General features: G+C 39.8%; 4 protein-coding genes across 4 annotated transcripts; 3 read left to right on the top strand and 1 right to left on the bottom strand.

Moving 5' to 3' along the window:
- The first annotated feature begins 9,027 nt into the window (after window positions 1–9,027).
- On the top strand, window positions 9,028–13,220 carry LOC129787392 (zinc finger protein 665-like). Its single transcript, XM_055822944.1, has 4 exons — window positions 9,028–9,381; window positions 9,442–9,812; window positions 9,873–11,381; window positions 12,698–13,220. Exons 1-4 carry the CDS (start codon window positions 9,088–9,090, stop codon window positions 13,062–13,064), a joined length of 2,541 nt encoding a protein of 846 aa, XP_055678919.1. The 5' UTR covers window positions 9,028–9,087; the 3' UTR covers window positions 13,065–13,220.
- LOC129787395 (RNA polymerase I-specific transcription initiation factor RRN3) lies at window positions 13,065–15,224 on the bottom strand. The gene is made up of 2 exons (XM_055822946.1): window positions 13,408–15,224; window positions 13,065–13,318 (listed from the first exon to the last, which is right to left on the bottom strand). Exons 1-2 carry the CDS (start codon window positions 14,976–14,978, stop codon window positions 13,108–13,110), a joined length of 1,782 nt encoding a protein of 593 aa, XP_055678921.1. The 5' UTR covers window positions 14,979–15,224; the 3' UTR covers window positions 13,065–13,107.
- A 612-nt stretch (window positions 15,225–15,836) lies between these two features.
- LOC129787399 (uncharacterized) lies at window positions 15,837–17,523 on the top strand. The gene is made up of 2 exons (XM_055822952.1): window positions 15,837–16,168; window positions 16,236–17,523. The coding sequence occupies exons 1-2, from the start codon at window positions 15,981–15,983 to the stop codon at window positions 17,398–17,400; spliced, it is 1,353 nt and encodes a 450-aa protein (XP_055678927.1). The 5' UTR covers window positions 15,837–15,980; the 3' UTR covers window positions 17,401–17,523.
- Window positions 17,524–18,740: 1,217 nt separating this feature from the next.
- Window positions 18,741–20,610, top strand: LOC129787398 (probable cytosolic Fe-S cluster assembly factor AGAP009023). The gene is made up of 5 exons (XM_055822951.1): window positions 18,741–18,886; window positions 18,983–19,078; window positions 19,141–19,810; window positions 19,880–20,093; window positions 20,150–20,610. Exons 1-5 carry the CDS (start codon window positions 18,824–18,826, stop codon window positions 20,544–20,546), a joined length of 1,440 nt encoding a protein of 479 aa, XP_055678926.1. The 5' UTR covers window positions 18,741–18,823; the 3' UTR covers window positions 20,547–20,610.
- Window positions 20,611–20,727: the final 117 nt, after the last annotated feature.

Raw genomic sequence — 20,727 nt, 5'->3', positions numbered from 1 at the left:
TTCACTGTGTTAGATTGAAGAGAGAGTTAACTTGTAGGATTTGTTACATGATATCTTTTGGGGTAAAATGTTGCTGAGTGAGCTCCAAGAAAAAATAGAAATGTACAGCTCTGGATGATTTGACCTACCCCTTTGATACACCTTTTCGATCTTGTCTGAAATTCAATAAACTCTTAGGGGAGAAATTAAAAGCACCTTCCTGGGTGAATACATAATCCACTCCTCGCGCTCAGCACAAACTCTAGAAAACCCCAGAATGCAACAGCACACCCCAGAGCGGGGAAAAGAGAGAATTTCACCCGATTTCTTTGTCATTTTTATCACCCGAGAGTAGATAGGAACAGAATAAATTGGCAGCAATAAACACGGTGACACAGAGAGTTGGGGTGTATTTCCGCTAAATTGAAACTAGTATATTTGGTGATTGCGTCCATTTGGAAGTGCTGTGGTGCAATTGAAACAGCGTGAGCGCAATTATTAATCATAGGCACGAAGGAGGACGAGATAATTGGGGAGATTGCTGACCAGGGAATCACCATAGGAGTGCTCGTGGGATGTTTTCCACGCCTTTTCATCGCGAGCAACCGTGTTTCCCACGTGGGTGGAAAATCCCGGGGTTTGAGCACGTTAGGAGTCAACGCTCAACGGCCCACGCCGTTGTGGACTTCGCCATACATTCTCATTTAATGTTTTTCATATTGGCCCAACAACAGATTGTTCCCATCTCGCGAGGACTCTCTACTGCGAGAAGAGCGTAGAGGGGGGTGGTTGGAAAGCATTGGGGGTGGGTTGGTGCACCCATCCACCTCATGAAGCTTGCACACGCGGCGCGAGACACAAACATGCCACACGCTCTCAGCATCGTAACACTCCTCCGTGTGTGAAAATGCTACACATATAAACATATTTCATTTAGTGGATTACGGATTGTTGGAATAATAAAGGCAATTGGAAGCTAGTTTATGCAGCGAACGGATTATAGCTACGTAATTTATGCTCCGAACAAAATACTACATTATAAGCTCCAACCATCGCAATTTCACATCGACTTCTTACGCCACACCTACCCCATAGATTTCATCTGCTACCCCTATCGGGTTTGAGATTTCGTTGATAAATCCCCAACACCCCCCAATGTCCTTAATCCCGCATTCGAGTTTATTATATAGGTATCCTACTGTATTCCTTAAATCAATCAAATACTATACATGATAGTGCTAAATGTATATTTATCTATATGGCAAAGACAAACTAATATTTGCGAAAAGCTCACGTCTGAAAGCAACATACCTACTATATTCCTGCTGGGTTGGCATACGCATGAATCAGGGGCTTAATTGACCGACAAAATGCAAAGCAGCTTGAGGGGGCGACATGAATGAGGCTCCCAATATGAACATCATCATTCACCACTTAGCGACGACCTGCTGCACAGGATTTGCCATCATTTTATGACTTCCCTTCTTCCCAGATGCACCCACAAATCTCTACGTTGGACCCATATACACACACAGTGGAGAGATCATGAGCGGTTATGGCTATTCATATTGCAACATTGCAGAATTTTGTGGGGAAGAAGCATACAATATAAGGGTGAGAATGTATGGAAGAAAATATGAAAATTTCACATAAGATATATAGTAGGATTTTTGTAATAGATATTTACGCACTAATTTTGCCAATCATCAACTCTTAATTAATGAGAAAAAGTTTTTAAAAAAAAATTATTTCTTTTTTTCATAATTCTCATATTTTTTATATTGAATTTTAATACAAAAATTGACTTGAAAGAAAAGTACGTGGAGGCGCCAGGTAGTCAGCATATTTGTTTCAATTTCAATCTCGAAAAAATCGTATTTTTCAGGAAATTATGGAATTTTTTTTATCACAATTTGTGATTAAATGTTTCTTTCAATTTTAGTACCAGGCGCCTCCATCTTACTTTGAAGGAACATAAAAGCTTTTACAACAATTAGAGGAGCTTTTGATTTATTATTTTCATATTTTTTATCAAATTTGTGAAAACTCTATCAGTAAATGAAGCTGAATTTTAGTACCAGGCGCCCCTATCTTACTTTGAAAAAATAAACAAAAGCTTATAGCAATTAGAGGATCTTTTGATTTATTTTCATTTAATAATTTTCCAGTAAAAATAAGTAAGAACATTTAAAATGGCAGCAAAGCTTTATCTCTTTTAAATGATTTTAATCAATTAAGAATAAAGCTTCTAAATTTTTTTCCTAATCTAATTAATTTGTGATACATCCCCTATAAAGAAAAATCTTAAAATAAAACAATAACAGATATTAAATTTTTCATGAAGATTTCATAAAGTTCCATTGAAATTTTCCACCCCTTTAGGCAGCTTGAGTCACCCCAACGAGTCAATGCATTTCCCTTTTGCTTGCCCTTTAATGAGGCAACCCCTACGGGCTATTCCTCACAATACCATTGCACTCGTGTATTTGTGGTAAAATGAGCAAACCATGATGCCCATCTGGGAAAGTACCGGGCCATCCTATACTTATGTATAGATTGGAGAGTGCCGGGGTACCAAATGGGTGTCGCCTCCAAAATCACACCGAAGTTGCCCAATTTCGAAGGCAGTCAACTTGTACACATCGATGGCATCCTCAAATGGGCACATATCTCACCGATGGACAACACCCCTGACCACATTTGCCAGTCATGGAAGGATCTGTACATATACTGAGGGAGAGGCTGGTGCTCCATTAAACTGGGTTCATGGTTTTACAGGGGATAGTATATTATTTCCCAGGACACATCCAATCACAATATGGAGCTGTAATCTCTGTTATATTTCTTCGGGGAGCTGTTGCCTAATCGCTTGCTGATTGGCTCAATGCATTGCCGGCAATAATCTCTTCTGCACACTCATCAAATCGCCAATTTTGCTGCTACACACAACATGCCCATGGAGCAATTGGTCGCGATCACCAACAATAAACTTTGATGAGGACTCTAGTCGCGAGCGCTTTTAGAGATTAAACATTGAACACCGATTGTGTCATATTTTGCAATGCTCACCCCTTTCCAATTTTGCTCTGTGGTGGTGGTGGGTCATCGTGAAGAGATTCACGGCACACAATAAAATCCCAATATTCCATGATCCCTAAATTTACTGACCTCTCCCACTACATATAGGAAGGCCATTTGCAACCAGGCAAGGCTGCATACTTCCTTGATCCCCTCGTGCGCACATATGTCCCATCTCTTTTGCATTTGCGGAATTTCCCATTTTTGTGCTTCACCCCTCATGCTCCAAAATGACTAAACAATGCCCCCTGCCCATTGTGTGCCGCCGTCAATTTAAAACGAAAATTTGCCCAACAAAATCGGAAGCACATTAAAAAGCAAATAATTTAATTTCCACCTTATCACCCAGTCGTCTGCCGCTCGCCAGCAATTTCACACAGAAATGACACCATAACTTAATGTACATTTCACCTTTGGGAAATAAAATGGGTACGGATGCTATATAAAATTAAATTACATCCACTAAACAGACAATATTCAGACAATAACCAGGCGGCCCCATTGCCGAACCATTGTGGAATAGTTTCAATTATTTTTAATATTAAAACCGTGTTTGGAGTATTTTAATTACATGTGTTTTTCTTTCCGCCCATCGCATCCAATGCATGCTAATTGTGCATAGAGGGGGGACCCCATCAAAGGGAAAACTTTTGGGTAAGTGTTCCCCTCTATGTAGAGTAGAGGTGAATTCAGCGGAGATGGGTGCTTTATATGGAGAAATGGTGGAGGAAATGCTTACGGCATTGGTACAAGTTCAAATTGAAAATGTGCTTTTTCGAACACTTTGCAGCACAGAGTTGAAAAAATTTAATGAAAAGAGCTTTAATTATTTTTTTAAGGACATATACGTACGTTTTTATGAATATTTTACCAGATTTGACGAAAAAATAAATTATTGAAACGTTTAGAAAGAAATGTTAAATCGTTCTATTGGGGTTCTATCTAATTTTAATTACCAAATAAGAAAAAAAACTTTTAAAAAAATCATAAAAAAATATTATTGAATGTTTAATTTCAATTTTTATTAATGTCCATGTATTTTATACATTTAGTTAGATGATTTTCCCCTAGAGATATTTTTAAGCTTAAAATAAATATTTTGTGAATAAAAATAAAGGATTTAGATAGGTTTAAGTCGGGTTTAAGCTTAGAATTACCCTTCAAATGTCAAAGATTGTTGTTCTACAATTTCGCAGAGTCTAATTTCAAAATTGCCTAGAAAAGTAAATATTCAACCTAAATTCTTAAAAGTTCTAAAGCTCTTCCCCCAATCGAATCCATTAGTTTTTTGATAAATTAAAAATTTTTAACGCCATTTTTTGATCAAGATAAAAATTTCAATTTATTTAGTGTCTTAACAATTTTAATTAAGCAGATAAAGTCATTAAAAATCTAATTTAAATAATCAAAATTAGAAATAGAATTCTGCAAAAAACAACCCTTACAAAAATTTCAATTGAATCAAATGCTCTAAAAGATTTTTCAAAAGTTTCAATTTTTTCAAACATATTTTATCTAGAATCTTCAACTTTGCTAAAGGTACCGCTTGTAATTTGGTGGAGGGTGAGTGAAATTCGAATGGCCCGGAAGAGGGTTAGTTGCATTTTGCTCTCGACTTTTCATTAAATGATCGGATTAAGGTTATTGTGTTTAGGAACAAATAACATGACATGCTTTTTCACGCTGAACAAATATGAACATGATGCAATTTTCCCCATAATTGCCGAGGACACCTCAACCACCCTTACAACCCTTAAAGAAACTACCTACATACACCCCCTATTATATAGCTGCTTTTATATGTATAGAAATGTAGAGCTACTGCATTTTCGCACTTTGAGTAATTTTTCATGCAAATTTCAAGAGGGTGTTGAGGGGGTGGATGGAATTTTGATGTGGCGGCCCATAAGACAAGGCTACAACCAGCCAGCCAGCCAGCCAAACGTTCATATTCGTGTGACGCAGGGGGGTTGGCAGAACTTTTCTGGAGAAGAACGGGTGGGATTTTACGGATCATAATCGTCCTCGTGAGTTGTGTCTCTTGGCAGTAAATTTTCTCATTTGAGACACTATCACCCTCTATCGAGAATTCAGTTAATTTACAGCCGTAATTAAAGGGTTGCCGGGCGACGTAAAGCGTCCGTTTGTTTGCGATAGCACACCCGAACACGGACTGCCAGAGTTACGATTATGATTTCTAAAGATGTCGCATTGTTTTTGATTTATTAATACCGAAAAACGAAGAGCACGGGAAAAGTCGTGGGTGGGTGTGGGGGTTGGGGGTGAAGTAAAACTTGAGGGGTACCCCCGTAGGAAAGTGTGAGACATTCCTGGGGCATGTTCACAGCGTGAGACACTTCTGGATTGCGCGCCTCCACTGCACCACCAACTTTCACATCGAGATTTCACCCGCGCGCCATGAATTATGGATATGAAATTCTTCAACCCCCCTGAGCATGCTCGTGGGTGGAAAATATTGTACAATCTGTAATTAAAAATGAGAAACAGACAAGTCACTCTCAATTCATCTCAACGTGCACGGTGCACACACACACCATAAATGGTTGATCATAAATCTCTCCAAGCTCTCCAATTATTGGCATATAGCATCGTATAAATGACTTCAACAGTGTGATGGAAGTGAAACCTCAATGAGCTTCATAAATTCAGAATGATTTAATGTGTTTGTTCAATTTTCTAATTTTAGTTGTGCTAAATAAATCTAAATAAAATAAATCATTAAATCTTGAGGTCAAGACTTTGGCCTTAATTGATCAAAGAAAATAAAAATTATTGAATTAGCAAAGATTTTTCTTTTTTTTTTTTTCTTTAGAAAGCTCAACTTTGATGTTGAAGCTCTCAAGCTATATAATCCAGAATAGTTTATCAAGCATGATTCCATCTTGATTCCAAAAAAAATCTTTTGAGCTATTTAAATAAAAATTCTTCGATTTTATTTCTGAATCGACGTAGAATGCGAAGAAAAGAAAAAAAATTATATATTTCAATCGGTCAATAATAACAAATCAAGCTTTCGCGTCAACCCCATTAAAGCCACCCTCTTTTGCAATAAATTATAATTATAAAAAACAGAACAGCAGTGCCACACAATGAAGAATTTTATGCTCTCGCACCCCTGAGGTATGAGGAGGAGGAGGCCCATTAGGAAATGCCACAGAGTGTTTTTCTCTTGAAGAAATGTGCAAATTTTCCTGCCTATTCCTCATAGAATTTCACGCACACAGCAGACGGTGATCCCGCACCATTTCAAAAAATCCTTCACAGCCCAAAGGGAAGAAGAAGAAGCTTCCACCCACATTGTAAGAAGACGCAATATTTTTGAGCTATAATTGGTCTTATACGGAGACAGAAGCAGAAGTAAAATTTCTTATCGGCCTAATCGCATTTTTCACGGTGCCACTCAAAGTGTTGCGGAATCACCCTTTCGCAGTCGCGCACGCGGGGGTGGCTTTAAATAAAGGAAGCCAACCACCTCGTGGTGGTCATGAATTAGAAAGAGGACGACGAGAAGAAGAAAAGTCGAGGGAAACAAGGTCTAATGGCTGCAAATGTCGGTGAATTGTGACACACCGATGACTCGCGCTATCTCCTTTCTCACAAAATGCTATTTGCAATAAATTTGCCATGCCTCATAAAAGAAATGTGCGCAAAAGGGCTGCTACATAGGAATTATATAGAGCATAAATTTCAGCCACTCTTGCGTCGATTTTCGCGAGCGTGTGGGCCTAATTGAAACACTCCGTGGATGTCCTGGATGAATTAAAACATTATCCTTTCGCAACTATTTTCGGCATTTGCGTTCATTTTGTTAATTCGCGCCCTTTTTGCAGTTTATTGAACTTTATTCATCTGTTGCAAATTCATCGCAATGAAATTAAATTATTCTATTGTGAGAAATATAATTTTATTGTGCGATTTTATTGGAAGTAATGAGATATAAACTTAAATAATTTCAGCAAATACTTCCTTTATGGAAAATATAATTGGAAATTATTATATCCCAACGAGAACTACTTTCCCAAATGCTGCCCTATGTCGAAATAATTTCCAAAATATGTCGAAAGTAGCTGCCCTATTTTGGAAGGAAATCATCTTTCGAAATATATTCGGGATATTTCCCTATCAATCAGCCCAATTTCTGCCCTATTTTTAAGTAAAAAAATTGGGCAGCCCAAGTGGAAAATATTTCGAAAAAGTTTCGACCCTCTTCCCAATAGGGAATTGGGTGTCGACAGTCTGTCGAAATTTTTCCTTCCTCCATTTCCTTTAATATTGGGAAAAAATAAGGCCGCTTGTCGACTAATATTCGACATGCTTTCGACAATCTTCCCAATTTTTGCCCTATTTCTTCCCAATTTCTGCCCTTCTCCAAATTTTTGATTTCATATTTTGTCAACAGATGGACTTTAAGGTTTAGAGGTTAATGAGCTCAATGGCGTACTTATTCGTGCGCGGCAAATCAAAAATTTACTTCCTAAAATTAAATTCAATTTATTAATTATCTGAGACTTTTGCATCCAAAATAAGTTGACCAACATGTTTCAGGATGTGTAAAGAAATTTTAAAAATACTTTCAACAAGGTTTTGGGAAATTTCATTTTTTAAGTGCAATTAAAATATAATTAAAAATTAAATTTGTGAAATGCAATGACATTTTATCGCCTATGGCAAATATTCATGTCGGGAAAAGGGTGTAGCATGGTTTTCCAAAGACCAAGCGTCAGGATAAGTCGCAATATGAAAATATTAATATTCATTAATATCGTGTTCCATTTTGTCTTGGCATTTTATTGTTGTCATGTAAAATAACGCCATGGAGGCCCCAATATAATCATGTGATGTGTGAAAAGAGCAGAAAAAATATGTTGTTTGAATTGAATATCATTGGAGAGAAAGAGAAGAATAATGAGGAAATCAAGGCAGTACATGTCGACATGCTTTCGAAAATTTTCCCTATTTCTGCCCTATTTCGACGGTCCGTCGAAATATGGTCGGCCACGTTTCGACATCAGCTTCTCAATTGGGCAGAAATAGGGAAGATGCTTTCGACGAACTTTCGACAGAAAAATTGGGATTTTTATTCCCCATTTTTCGTCAAGGCGTCGAAATTTTGACCAATTCTCGCCCTCTCCCTGCCGACGGATTTTCGAAAATTTTCCCTATTTTCAAGCGATTTCTCTCCTTGGGTATTTCCGTTTAATTAGGAAACGTCTCACGAATGGTGTAGGCAGATAATAAAATGATACCTAATATCTATCTATCTATATAATAAAGAAAGATCTCTCTATAATTTCGTGTCTGTACAGCTATGCATTTCTACACCGATGGTCCGATCGTGATGAAATTTGGTACAGAGTCTACTGATACCAGGCGGTTTTCACCAACGACATTCATTTTCCCCCCAGAGCCCCCCTTCGTAGCGCCCCCATATAAAATTCATGCTTTTTTGACTACTTTTTGAATTTGGCGCCTTTTTTGGTACATTTGTTGAAGAGAAAGTGAGATGGATGCATTTTACCGCTATCCGTCTCCCTCACACTTTCAATTTTTTACAGTTTTCTCGCGTTTTCCGCCGAGTTTTCACGGGAAATTGTGTTTTTTGTGACCAGGAAAACACTTTGGAATTTTTAGCATCAAAAATTCCAAAAGTCACGAAAATCCATTTCCGGGAAAAAAAGTGCGTGTAAAATCCCCAACCGTCAAAATTACGAATTTTTAATTTCAACCGTCAAAATTTCCGCGAGCCCCAAATTCCGCACGGAGGAGCTCCCCGAGGCTCCCAGAGCATTCGTAAGTGCCCCAGGAGCCCAAAAAATGCGTTTTATGCCCACAAATTTGGGAAAAACAAGAAAAATCACGAATTTTGTGGAAATGCAAAAAAAAAGTTCGTTTAGTTTTAATTTTTCCCCTGTTACAGCCAACTTCACCTATGTTTATTTTATCCTCTCAGTATTTGAGGTTATGTTTCTGTATTGTTTATGCAGCTGAGTATTTTTCTTCTGGAAAAAAATGTCTTTTCCTGACCAAAATCCCTACAATACGGATTCTCTGATCTTCCTGTATGACAACAAAGATCCCAAAGAATCCCAAAATACTGCAAATCTTGTTGAAAGTGAGCGACATCCCGTAGAAAATCCCCAAATCCCATTGCCGGAGGTTGTTCAACAAGTGGAGAGATCTTTTCCCTGCACTTCCTGTCCAGAGACGTTTAAAAGTAAAGAAGAACTAAAGCGTCATGGCAAGATTCATAAATTCTCCAAACCATACGTTTGCAAAAAATGCCCCAACAGTTTCAACAGACTGGTAAGGAAGTCTTGATTGTACTCTTATGAATAGGAAGTTACAGCAATTTATCCCTTCCAGGACAATTACATCCTCCATATGTTTGTCCACAATCCCCCTCCGGTGCGGTGTCCTCGTTGCAAGCTCATCTTCAATCGCATCTCCAGCTTCCGGGGTCACATTGAGACTCACCTCAAAGGTGAACTCTTCTCCTGCTCCAAATGCGACGAAGTCTTTGTATACGAGGAACCTTTCATCGTACATAATCTTCACTGTGTGAGGAAGGAGAAGCCAAAAAATGGGAAACAGTACAAATGCCCCATTTGCCTGAAGGATTTCGTAACGAGGAGTGTCCTGGAACGTCACAAACTCATCCACACTGGACAGAAACCTTTCCAGTGCGAGATTTGCTGGCAGAGTTTCACGCAGAAGAGCTCCGTGAAGATTCACATGTAAGTGAAGGGAATCTGCCCAGGAAGTTATTGAGAATTAATTGAATTCATTGCCCACAGGCTAACACACACAAATTCCCGACCACATCAATGCCCTCAGTGTCCGGCCAACTTTACCCAGACTGCCAATCTGCAGGTCCACATCCGGAAGGTTCATTGCTCTAGTGGATCATCAAAATTCTCCTGCACTAAATGCTCGTGTACTTTCAAGAAACTCAGTGCTTTGAGTGTTCACATGTCCAGGATTCACAGGGATGTTGTGGAAGCAGCAAAACCACCCGAAGAGACGCAAGAGAAGTTTGTCAAGTACACTGAATTCCGTCAGGATGGCTCTGCAATTGAACACTCAATCAAGGAAATCACCGATGAGGACAAAAGGAAGCAGCTGCAGTGTCACTTCTGCCCAAGGAAGATGAAGAATCTCACCAGTTGGGTGCGACATCGAAGGCATCACGTCAAGGAAGAAATTCCAGTGAAGAAGGAAGAAATTCCTCCGGAATTTGAGGATGATTTTGAAGAGGAAGAGAAACCTCCGGAAAGGGTATATCAGTGCAGCCGGTGTCCGATGAATTTTATCCTAAAAACCAAATTCAACAGCCACCTGCGGCAGCATCAGAAGGAATTATCTCTGGAGCGCCGGCTGAAGGTTGTGGAGGAAAGTGAAGCAGCTCGACCACATCAGTGTCCACAATGCCCGATGAGATTCACCAAAAAGAGCCACCTGAGGGAGCACGTAATGCGTCATGACAACATCCGGCCATTCCAGTGTCACATCTGTGGCCGAAGTTTTGCCTCCCGCACCATCCTGGAGGTACACGAACGCACCCACACAGGGCAGAAACCCTTCAAATGCCCCCAATGCGACCGAAAGTTCACCACAATGTCCTCCTGCAGGCGTCACGTGGAAGTTCACAGCACCGAGAAGAAGTATGAATGCGAAAAATGTGGAAGGAAATTCAAGACGAAAGTTTCCTTCCGGAAACATCTTGTCTTCCACGATGGATCAATTGTTCCCATCTCAACTGAGCTGGAAAAAGCTCCGGAAGCTCCTGTTCCTGAACAAATCCCCCTTCGGGATAATCCTGTACCGGAGGATACCCTTCCAGCGCTGGATTTTGGTCAACTCGATGATAATCAATCCCAGACGTACATTGTCATCTTGGATGATCAGAATTTTGACCCAGTTGTGGGGGGATTCCTTGAGCCACTTGCTGAAGAAATCCCCAAAGATCCGCCGCAGGAGCAACTTTCACCGAATCTCATTAAAATCAACCCAATTGACATTGAGGGGAGCACAACAATCTTCTCCTGGACCCCGCAGAAGATGCAGAACGCTCAAAATTCACAGCAGGATGTTGCTCTACCGCCTCTGCAACCAATAACGGATATCTCACCGACTAAGGAAGCTGGAGAGAGGAATCTGAAGAAATGCCCAAATTGCCTGAAGAAATTCGTCAAACCAATTGATCTCAAGAGGCACATGCGAATCCACACTGGGGAGCGCCCCTTTGTCTGCCAGCACTGCGGGAAGGCTTTCGCTCTCAAGAGTACCCTGAAAACCCACGAAATGTGAGTAAATTGAATGAAAACTTATTCCAAATATTCGCAACTTTTGAGAATTATTCGGAATAATTAAAAATATTCGTTAAAATGTTCAAAAAAGTCAATCATAACGCGTCCTGTTATTAGAGTTGGTGTCCCACATCGCGGATGGATCAGTCTATGCGTTGTAATTTAATTTGTGAGCAGTATATTAGTAGGCAAAGTCGATTTTTCGTAAAATTAAGCAATTTGACAGATTAAAATGCTTATATCTTAAGTTCTATTAGACCTACAGAAATTTCTTGACTAGTTATGGAAAGGTATTAAAACAGGCTATAATTTGGGCTATATTAAGATACTTTTCAAGGTCACCTCTAGAACACAAAATGGCGGTTTTTTGTTTTACAAAAACAGTTTTGGCATTTTTCGTCCTCAAGAAATGGTTCTAGAGGTTTCTGATGTTCTAGAAAGTTGTAGAGAATTACAAAACCTTTAATTTGATACCAAGTTAAGAAAAATCGGACAAGCCGTTTAAGAGATATGGCTCTTCGAACTTTTCAAATGCAAGAATTTTTCAAATGGCCATATCTTCTAAACCGCGACATAGATTTTCTTCATTTTCGGACTGGTGAAAGATATTAAGTCAGGCTACAACATATCAAAATTTAAAAGAAATCTATGATCGGGGTTCGAAGATATTGCCCATTAAGTTAGGCAATTTTTGTTTCTGATTTTAGCGACTCTTGCTGATGTTTTTGGAACTTCAATGTTTTATACAATTGTAGGGCTTCTTGAAACCTTTCATTTGAGCTTAAGTTGTTCAAAATCGGTCAAGCCGTTCTCGAGTTATGTCCAAAAAACACTTTTTGCTTTGGACCGCCATATTTGCTAAACGGCTTGACCGATTTTCAAGTATGAATTGTTGATGAAAATGTCTCACTGAGCACTACAACATACTAAAATTTAAGATCTCTAGCTGTAAGGGAAGTGGTTGACGGTATTTCAAAATGGCGGATGGCGGCCATCTTGGATTTAGAAAATTCTAAAAAATTAAAATTACACCCACATTTCTATAGAAAACTTCAAACCGGAAGTCTCTATCTATTACCGTTCTCGAGTTATAAGGCACCATTTTCGTAATGTGGGATGTCTAAAACGTGCTCATACCAAGTTTGAGCCCGATTTTAGGTGGTCGGTTTTTCCGACGATTACAATACTTGGTGTTGGTCACGATTGTGGTATACCAACTAATTTATTCAAAATATTCGCAACTTTCATTAATTATTCGGAATAATTAAAAATATTCGTCAAAATGTTCACCAAAAATTTTTTTTTTACTTCAGGATTCACTCAAAGATGAAACCAAAATTCACGTGTGAATCCTGCATGAAGGACTTCTCAACAAAGGATAATCTGAAGATGCATCTAACCGTCCATACGGGACAGAAACCCTTTGAATGCCTCTACTGCGACAAGCACTTCCGGACACTCTCAAACCGCAATGCGCATCACAGCATGCACCTCAAGAAGATCAACACAACAATCAAATCGGAAGCACAGAACCCCCTCAGGATGACCATTGCAGACGATTTACCACCCCTCGTACCCATTCAGTCGCCCCAAGAGTATCCCTGCAAATTCTGCGGGAAGATCTTCACTGGATCCATGCTGGATCTCCACATAAGCACGTGCACAAGTCAAAATCTCTAATTTCAAGGGGAATTCATTTTATTCCAAATTCATTTCATTGAGTTTATGTGTGGAATCCCGGTGAGAAGCTGTACGTGAATTGCAGCTCCGGACTCCTGGCTGCATCACTGGATGTCCTGAGACGCTTCTCTGCAATAAAGTCATCTTCATCCCCAATTGTGTCCTTTCGCTTCCTTGCTGAGTCTTCATCTGGTTTCTCCTCTTCCTCACTTGCTTGGTACTTAAGGTAGAGATTTTCAATGTATTTTGATGATCTGAAATTCAGGAATTTTCTTTTATTAATTAAATTCCTGGGAAATGAGGGAAAATTCAGGGAAAAAGAGAAGTAAAAAATGTTACAAACTTTTTGAGAAGATACGGATCGAATGGGAAGAATGTGTCCAGAGTCTCTTCGGGCATTTCCACATCGCTCATGTAGACTGTTGCCAACTTTTTCCGCGCATTCCTTTCGAGGATTGTGTGGCAGTAGGTGAGTTGATGAGCCCGTGTGACGCCTGCAAAAGCCGTCGCAACGGCAGGAAGGCAAACACGGAGAGGATTGAGGGGCGAGGTGACAATTGCAGATAGATGGAGGGACTGCAGGAGTATAAGTTGTCGTTTCCCGGCTGTTAGATCACGACTCCGGAAGGCTATGACGTAGAAGACGGCCTGACAGATGGCAAAGAAGACCCCATGGGCACGAATTGTGGCGTCTGTGCGCGAGGAGTCGTAGCGAGCAATGTACTGATGTGCCCATGAGCAGAATTCCTTGAGCATGTTCTGGATGAGGGTCAATGGGAGGAACTTTGCGCGTGCCAGGAGGCTGGCGATGTAGTAAACGCACACTTGGCGCGTACCTGGGGCCACATTGGGATTGCAAACCTTGTCCCAGAGGTTCTTGACGAAGGTCTCTGCAAAGGTCCCCCGGAGGCTGAGGCAGTAGAAGATGAAGAATTGAATGTGATGGGGGCTATGGGCGGGCAGGATGACTGTCTCAAAGGCATTCATAATTGTCCGGAAGGTTCTCTCAGCAGTTCGGGGGCTTTGTGTGATTTGCCTATCGAGGTATTCGTAGAGTTTAGTCAGGCAAATGTCCAGAGATTCCGCCAGTTGCAATCGCATCTCATCCGGCTGCCACTGCCGCACGTCATCCATCTCAAAAATGTTGTGCATCTCCTCGTCGTCTTCCTCGGCATCCTCAATGTCACTCCGTGGTGCATTGACGTCCACCTTGAGCAGATGACTCAGAATAATCCGTAGGACATCCTCCGTAAAGATTGGCTGATAGCTGAGGAGCCAGAGAACGTTGTGCAGATACCCAGCCAGGATGTGCGGGGATCGCTTAAAGTAGGGAAATAGGGCATCTACAGCTCGAACAATCAGCGAGGAGATCATTGGGATCAACTCAATGAGCTTCGCAATAACTTCGTGGACATCACTCAATCTCTCCATCATGTCATCATTTGGCGTTCCTCGAGGCCAGCTCGCAGCAGCATTCTCTTCCGGAATCCACACAGACAGCAACTTGTCCACCCCAATACGCGCATACTTGTTGTGCATCACCATCAGCTCCAGGATGAACTGCTTAAACTCCTCCCGGATTTCCTTATTCCTCTGTGCCCACTTCAGCGAAAGGAGCGTCTCGACGAATCCTGCAAATTGTGGCCGCAGCAGAGGAATGCATCTCCTGGATTGCTGCACAGTGTTCAGGAAGGCATCATCTGACAGCGCCGAAGTCTTCATCATCGTGATGTACTCCTCATAGTCGGCAAAGTCGCCCTCATTGGCCTTCTGGAAGATCTCCTTGACGGATTTCTGCGTCGTCAGGCTGAATCGCACCTTATTGTGGGCATCCTGACGTGCTCGATCACGCGACACAGTCGAATGATCCTTCAGGATGGACGTGAGAGACGTCCTTTTGCTAATTATTGACATTTTCTACAAGTTCAGCACCATGTGCTTCAGTGAGGTTAGTCGAATTTTCTTAATTTTATCCAATTTCCACGCGCCTTTCCGCGAATATTCCAATTTCACGACACTCCCACTCTATTCGGCAAATATTTCACAATGAAATTGATACTAATTTATCTATATTTATCAATTTATTTAGATTATTTCACAGAACAACGCAATTCTCTTCCGGGGGATGAGAGATAAATGAGTTCGTCGTGTCAAAATTCTAACCATGCTGAAGTTTTCACTGAAAAAAATCTCAGTCGGGAAACTTCTATGAGAGGAAGGCAAAGTAATTCGTTGTATGCTTGTAGAAAAAAAAATCTTTCCATTTTTATTAGAAAAATAAAATTTTTTAGCGAGAATAATTTTTTTTAAAGATTTGATTTTTATCCCTATTTACAAGGAAATAATTTTTTACTTTTTTGATTTTTTTTGTATACTAATGAGAGTACAATGAATCGTATCAAAATTCTGATGGATTTTAAAGAAAAATCTTAAAATTTAGACTTAATTTTAAGAATATTGCAAAGAATTCACCATTTTAGAACATTTATCAATCATAAAACTTGAAAAAATATCCGTAATCCAAATTAAAAGGATATAAAGGAATAATTGTAACCGATTTCTAAGCATTTCTGCCATTTCTGGAATTGTTATCATCGAAACAGTTTTAACATTTAAGTCATATTTAAGAGACATTGTATTAAATTAACTTTCATGATGGCTTTAAATTCTCAAGCTTATACACCTTAATCACAGAGACATATAATAAATTCTTAATAATGAAGAAATTATAAATCAACAAATGTCTAAATTCCTTTACATGCAATGAACAAAAGAGACGAGATTAGATAATGGAGTTTTGACGTTCTTTATCAATTTATTTGTATTTGCCGTTTAATTTATTAAATGATAGTTAGTTAGAAGAAATTGTATTATCATTATCACTGACGTGGAAGTGCGAGGACCAACGGAAAGACAATGGCAAGTGTTGAAAAGCAAAAGGATTACATTGAGGGGGAGCTAACAAGGCTCATCCTTAGCACAAACGATGAATTTTCCGGTTATACCCTCGTTGAGAGTAAAGCAACGACATCGCCCCAACTCGATGGATTTATGGCAATTATCTTTAAATTAGCCATTACTGTACAGTGTGAAAAGACACTAGAGTAAGTTTCCGCTAGAACCTTGTCAAGGACATGAGTTGTCATTTAATTTTTCTATTAATTTTTTCAGAAAGAAAACTTTTTACATGATTGTGAAACTCATGAAGGGATCAAATGATTTTCGTAAGAGGACAATGTCGTATACACAATTTGGAAATGAAGTGTATATTTATGGGAAAGTCATTCCGGCTTTTAGGAAATTCTTGGAAGGCAAGAAAACATCAATAGAATGGGATAAATGGGTGCCAAAGGTCTATCACAGCTACTACGGGGTTGTTCCTGCTCTTTCTGAAATTCCCGAAACGGTTCTTGTTCTGGAAAATATCACCCCATTGGGTTTTAGGAATCCCACATCTCGGCTCGAATTGGACATTGATCATTTGTTTCTCATGTTGAAGCTTATTGCTCAGTATCATGCGGTTAACTATGCAATGAGAATACTGGATGAGAAGCAGTTGAATTCCCTCGCAGAAGGAATAGTACCTCTTGTTTTTGAAGGAAAAGGTGAAGATGGGGAGAATCTATTCGATATAATGCACAAAATTGGACTAGCTCGCCTGTTTGAATTCCTTGATCGACGTCCCGATATCTACAAGGGAATCATGAAGGAGGAACTTGAAGTTCTTCGAGAAAACTATCTCAATTGCCCCACAAAAATGTTGGATCGTCTTCGTGAGGAAGACTATCCGTACTCAATTATCCTGCACGGAGATTACAATCGGAATAATGTTCTATTCCGCTATGATGACGCAACAAAGAGACCAGTAGACGTACGAATGATTGATTTCCAGGAAGTTAGATATGCAACACCGGCAATTGATTTGTCCTTCTTCTTGTTCATGAACACTTCTGCTTCTGTGAGGGATAGCTATTGGGAGGAACTCTTTCAGGAGTATCACTCAACGCTTTTCCTGAGCCTTATGGAAATTTTGGGCTGTGATGAGACCGATAAAAGATTGAAGCCTTTTATGTTTTATCCATTCCACAAACATTTTGCTCGTCATGCGATTTACGGGGTTTTTATAACTGCTCATTTCCTCCCCTGGATGGATTGTTCAGAAGAGGAATGTGAACATTTGACGTATCATTTTGAGACAGATATGAAGAGTCAGGAATTTTGGGATCTCTCCATGATGGCTGGTGGAGATAAAACCAATGAAAAGATTACAAGTGTCGTTAAACATGCCAGCGACAATGGATACTTGCGGTTCCTTCTTGAGGAGAAAACTAAATAATTTGGTGCCTTTCATGCTCTTTGAGAGCAGATTCAAATAGAAAATCTTTTGGGGTGTAGAATTTTATCATTTTATCAATTTGTAATCAGTTTTCGATAAATAAAATTAATCGTTTGCAACATTTTTAATCTTTTTTGCTTTTCTGTGATGAATGAATGAATGAATAAAGGTTTTATTGTAAACTGCCCAAAGGGCTAATATACAATGTCAATTTACAAGATTTTCTTATCATTACATTTTCTTTTCTTTCACTAGTATCACTCATCATCAAAATCTGACTTTCTCTTAACTGTATCTGGTAAAGGAAGTATAATTATGGAGGTCTTCCTTGAACCTTCCCATCGATGAATTGACAGACCAATCAAATGATCAAAAGTAATTCAAATCCTTTCAAGAGTTTAATTTTTTTCAAGATTTTAGTTAACTTGAATCTCTAAAATCATGTAATACTACACAGTAAAGTTTTCAAAATCCTAACGACTTTTCTTGAGCTTTAGCAAAATTGATCAAATAACACTTTAGTTTTCTCGCGTGTTTTCTTCTTAGTAGAAATACAAACTAATCCTCTCGAAAAATACTCTATGTCTAAAGCTTAATCTTATCAGCTTCAATGTCGATCCTTCTGGTTCCAAAAGACATCCTTGATTTTCGATGAAATGTAGGCCCTCATTCCTCTAATCCTCTAGTCTGAATTTCTTCTCCAAAATGACCTCCAACACACCAACATGACGGCCTCTTTTATCCCGGTATGATTTTAAAGTGATTTTTCAGCTTCATCCAACAGAACATTGACGATTTTTCGTTTTGCATTCTCCCAGAATATTCTCTCGTTGTACCAACTCAAGTTTCATTTTCTCAATCCAGTTTTCAAATTTTTTCTCAGTACTTCATCATCCAAAAGATCCATACTAACTCCACCGAAAGTGAACATGATCCCGAAGAACCAGTTTTCGTATCTCCTCTAAACCCAAAGTCCAAAAAGCTCCGTTAAACTTTTTGCATTTTCGGTGACTCCGTCGCCAATTTACAATAAACTTAATTCATTTTAGTAGGTACTATTCACTAATAATTGATATTAAATTAACTTGAAAAATTCACTAATTTCACTTTTTGTAAAGTTCATTAAAATATTTCTTTTATTTAACTACTTCATAATCTCCATCACTATTTCCTCCCATCTCTGAGCACAGAGCTTTTGCTTGCTCTCGCAAGCACGTCTGTCTCTCTCCGTATCTAACACAGCACTGGCTTTTCTGTGATGTTTTTCACATAAAGTTCTTGAAATATTTTTTTCTCTGTGTATTAACGGTTATTTTTTAAAAAAAATGTTTCGTGAAAGTAAAGTTTCTAAAACTTCAGCGTGGTGTCGAATGTTTTTCTTGGAAAATTTTTAATAAGTTTTTAAGTGAATTTTCATTAAATTATGTCGGGATTCAGTGGGGCTCTTCAGCTAACGGACTTGGATGACTTCATTACACCATCCCAGGTAAAAATCCTCCTTCCCTTTTGCTCTTTTCCGGGTTTTTCACGAGCTCTGTAAAACATCTTGAATCTTCTTTGTTTTCTTCTTTCATCTGGGCAGGAATGCATAAAACCCGTGCAGATTGAGAGCAAAAAAAGCCAGACGGGATCCAAGATTAAGATCCAGGAGGACGGAGCTTACTACGTTGACTCAGATGTAAGATTTTCACATAAAAAGAGGAAGAAAAAGGGATTTAAATGATCTTTGATCACTTCCAGGTTGGGCTGCAGAAGCTCCAGAAGGTGGAGATCACCCTGTCAGACTGCCTTGCCTGCTCAGGATGCATAACATCGGCTGAGAGTGTTTTGATTACGCAGCAGAGCCAGGAAGAACTTCTCCGGGTTCTTAGTGAGAATGAGGAGAAGAGGAATAGTGGTCAGGACACGAAACTTATCGTCTTCACTGTGTCCCAGCAGCCAATCCTCTCACTCGCAAAGAAGTACGATCTCTCCGTGAAGGAGTGTACTTTGCACCTTGCTGGGTACTTCAAATCCCTGGGCGGTGATATGGTCCTCAGTACAAAAGTAGCTGATGATTTGTCGCTAATTGAGTGTCGGGATGAATTCCTGGCGAGATATTTAGCACAAAAGGCGGGAGAGAAGCAAAACAACCTTCCAATGTTGTCCTCCTCCTGTCCCGGATGGGTTTGCTATGCTGAAAAGACTCATGGAAACTTTATTCTTCCCTACATCTCAACCACGAGGTCCCCGCAGCAAATTATGGGAGTTCTCGTGAAGGAGGGCATCGCGGAGAAGACAAAAACTCCAAGAGATAGAATCTATCACGTATCTGTGATGCCCTGCTACGATAAGAAACTCGAAGCTTCGCGGGAAGATTTCTTCGATGAAGTGTCCAATTCCAGGGATGTTGATTGTGTGATCACTTCCAGTAAGATTCGCAAGAAGGATTCAAGGATTTGTTCAGCTCTTAAATTTTGTTTTGCTCATTTCCTTTCAGTTGAAATTGAACAAATGCTCCAGAAAGATGGAAAACATCTGGGAGATTTCGACAGCAAACCCTTCGATTGGCCATGGCCCGTAGCAGAACCTCACACACCAATCTGGGCGAATGAAACTTCCGGATCTGGTGGGTACTGTGAGCACATCTTCAAGTACGCCGTGAAGCAGATCTTCAATGAACCCCTCGAGAAGTTGGAATTCAAGAGCCTAAGGTAAGTGCCCGGAATCCCTGAATTCTTGCCCCATCTAATTTGATGGGTTTTTGTAGAAATCCCGACTTCCGGGAGATATCATTTGAGCACGGTGGGGAAACTCTGCGCTTTGCAATAGCCAATGGCTTTAGGAATATCCAGAATTTAGTCCAGAAGCTGAAGCGTGGCAAATCCATTTATCATTTCGTGGAGATCATGGCCTGTCCATCGGGATGCCTCAATGGTGGAGCTCAGGTACGTCCGGAACAGGGTGTTTCCACGCGTGAGCTGTGCGGGAGTCTCGAAAGGCTCTACGGGGAGCTTCCTCAGTCAGACCCTGATGATTTTGAGGCACAACGGAAGATGTACAACACCTTCTTTGGGGGCTATCAGAGCGACAGAGCATCCGTGCAGCTTCACACAAAGTATCATGCTGTGGAGAAGATGAACACAGCGCTCAATATAAAATGGTAGAGAGCAGCAATTTAATTCAGGAGGGATGCAGAGAATTGAGAGAGTAATAAAAGGTGATCGTAAATAGAATGCATTTTATGGGAGCGGCTCCTCGATCTCATCCAGGAGGAATTCTTAAGAAAAAATCAGAAAAGAAGAAAATCGCAAAGATAAGACTCAAAGTAGGGCTGCAGAGGTTGTA

Source organism: Lutzomyia longipalpis, chromosome 1 (genome assembly GCF_024334085.1).
Source record: "Lutzomyia longipalpis isolate SR_M1_2022 chromosome 1, ASM2433408v1".
Taxonomy (NCBI): domain Eukaryota; kingdom Metazoa; phylum Arthropoda; class Insecta; order Diptera; family Psychodidae; genus Lutzomyia; species Lutzomyia longipalpis.
The sequence above is the reverse complement of the archived record's forward strand: the minus strand, read 5'-3'. Positions and strand labels throughout refer to the sequence as shown.